Source organism: Austrofundulus limnaeus, unplaced genomic scaffold (genome assembly GCF_001266775.1).
Source record: "Austrofundulus limnaeus strain Quisiro unplaced genomic scaffold, Austrofundulus_limnaeus-1.0 Scaffold686, whole genome shotgun sequence".
In the NCBI taxonomy this organism is placed as follows: domain Eukaryota; kingdom Metazoa; phylum Chordata; class Actinopteri; order Cyprinodontiformes; family Rivulidae; genus Austrofundulus; species Austrofundulus limnaeus.
This window is the reverse complement of record NW_013953088.1, coordinates 243,224-244,920: the sequence shown is the minus strand read 5'-3', so window position 1 is coordinate 244,920 and position 1,697 is coordinate 243,224. Positions and strand designations below refer to the sequence as shown.

Genomic DNA, 1,697 nt, shown 5'->3' with positions numbered 1-1,697 from the left:
TAACTACTATGTCTAATCTAGTCATAAAACAATTTAAGATAACTGGAATGTTAACGTGGTGAAGCCAAATAAATGCAATACTGGCCTTCCATACAGTGAGCCTGTTGAACTGACCCTCTGCTGCTCTGCGCTCTCAGAGCACAAGTCGACATTAGCAAGATGGATTTATGACTGAACGAACATATTTTTATCATCTCTGTGGGTAACAATACACAAAAATCAAGTTTTTTCTCCGACAACTTGTGTGTGAAAAAAACTACGGTTGTTAAAGCTTCACTCTGCGCGACGTGCAGCGGGAGGGAGGAGGAAATAATCCCGCGACACGACATAACTTTTCTACAGCAGGAGGAGGAAATTTTGAGGATTTATTCTTTCTATACATGTTTTAAAAYGCWGTATTTCTTCATTTGTTTTYAGAATATTTWGAATAAATGGCCSTASAAAAAAAWTTTWAAGAAATTGTTCACCTGCCCGGTCGGGCAGGCATTGGGACACACCCACCTGCCCTAATATGAGTTTTACCTGCYCYGGGCAGTCGGCCAATAGGATTTGTCGAACCCTGGCTGTAACAAACAACATGAAGTAGGGGTGCACACTAACTGGGACCACACATGTTGGGACAATGGAGAGTTTCCAGCTATGTGTTATCAGGCAAGTTGTAATTGTTCAGTCATATCAACTAGTATTGGCTATGTTACATGCTGTCATCCCACAGTTATGGGAATATCTGGGAAGACGCTGGCAGTGGAAACACATGTGAGGACTTACTCGGCAAATGTGTTTCCACTGCTTCTTTTAACTAAARAAAATCCAAAAAACACCTGAAGTGAGCATAAAAAGGTTTTTTTTCTTCCTATTTTCATCAACTTTGCTAAGGAAATAGTTCAAAACGTGTATTAAAGCATTGATGGAAACATGACTATTGCCTTGTCAGTACAAAACTGTGATAAATGCTAAAGAAAGCTTGAATCATTTTGTAAAACTAAACCAGACAGCCTTACCTCAATGAGGTAGAGCACTTGTGAKGGTGAGGGGCCGAAAAAACGCGAATCCAGTGAAGGACTCAGACTGTTCTCGCCTAGCTTAGCATGATCCAGACACACAGCTCTCAGATTCTCCACTGTGGTGTTATCTGCAGACAGCACATATACGACCACTGACATCAGTCTGTGTGCATTATTCAAGGAGCTACTCGTCATCGAGCAGCAAGGATAATACTTTTAACACACCTGGAGGCATCAGTTTCATGAGAACTCGAGCTCCATCTCTAAGCTGAGGCATGTTGAGGTTGCAGCCCAGGTCAGCTATCTGCCACAGGAAGGAGATGTAGCGCGGGTGCAGTGACATAATCTGTCATTTAGAACAGAAGATATACGGATCAGCACAACYTCACTGTGGTGGTTCACTGGTTTAAAGAACTGTCGTTAACTCACCACACCAGGGAGACAGCTCTCTACTTCAGGGTTGGGTCCATCGCTGTAATGGTTTCCATGATTACCAGGAGAACCAGTGGATGAGTCCGATGAGCTGTCTGGACTTGAGGGCATGTTGGCACTCACCTGGGTCAGTTTGGCTGTTATCAGCTGTATGACAACAAGTTTCAGTTAAAGTGGAATTAATAGGTGGAGAGAACAATTCTATGTCCACACACACACACACACACACACACACACACACACACACACACACACACACAC

The 1,697-nt window shown here is 43.1% G+C and overlaps 1 protein-coding gene across 1 annotated transcript in view; it reads right to left on the bottom strand.

The window, feature by feature from the left end:
- Window positions 1-1,001: 1,001 nt before the first annotated feature.
- Window positions 1,002-1,697, bottom strand: part of LOC106531868 (ubiquitin specific peptidase 9 X-linked) — a gene marked incomplete at its 3' end in the record, with an annotated part of 31,880 nt that continues 31,184 nt past the window's right edge. The window contains 3 exon segments of the mRNA XM_014027806.1: window positions 1,002-1,132; window positions 1,230-1,350; window positions 1,434-1,583. Of these exon segments, the coding sequence (XP_013883260.1) occupies window positions 1,002-1,132; window positions 1,230-1,350; window positions 1,434-1,583 (402 nt within the window).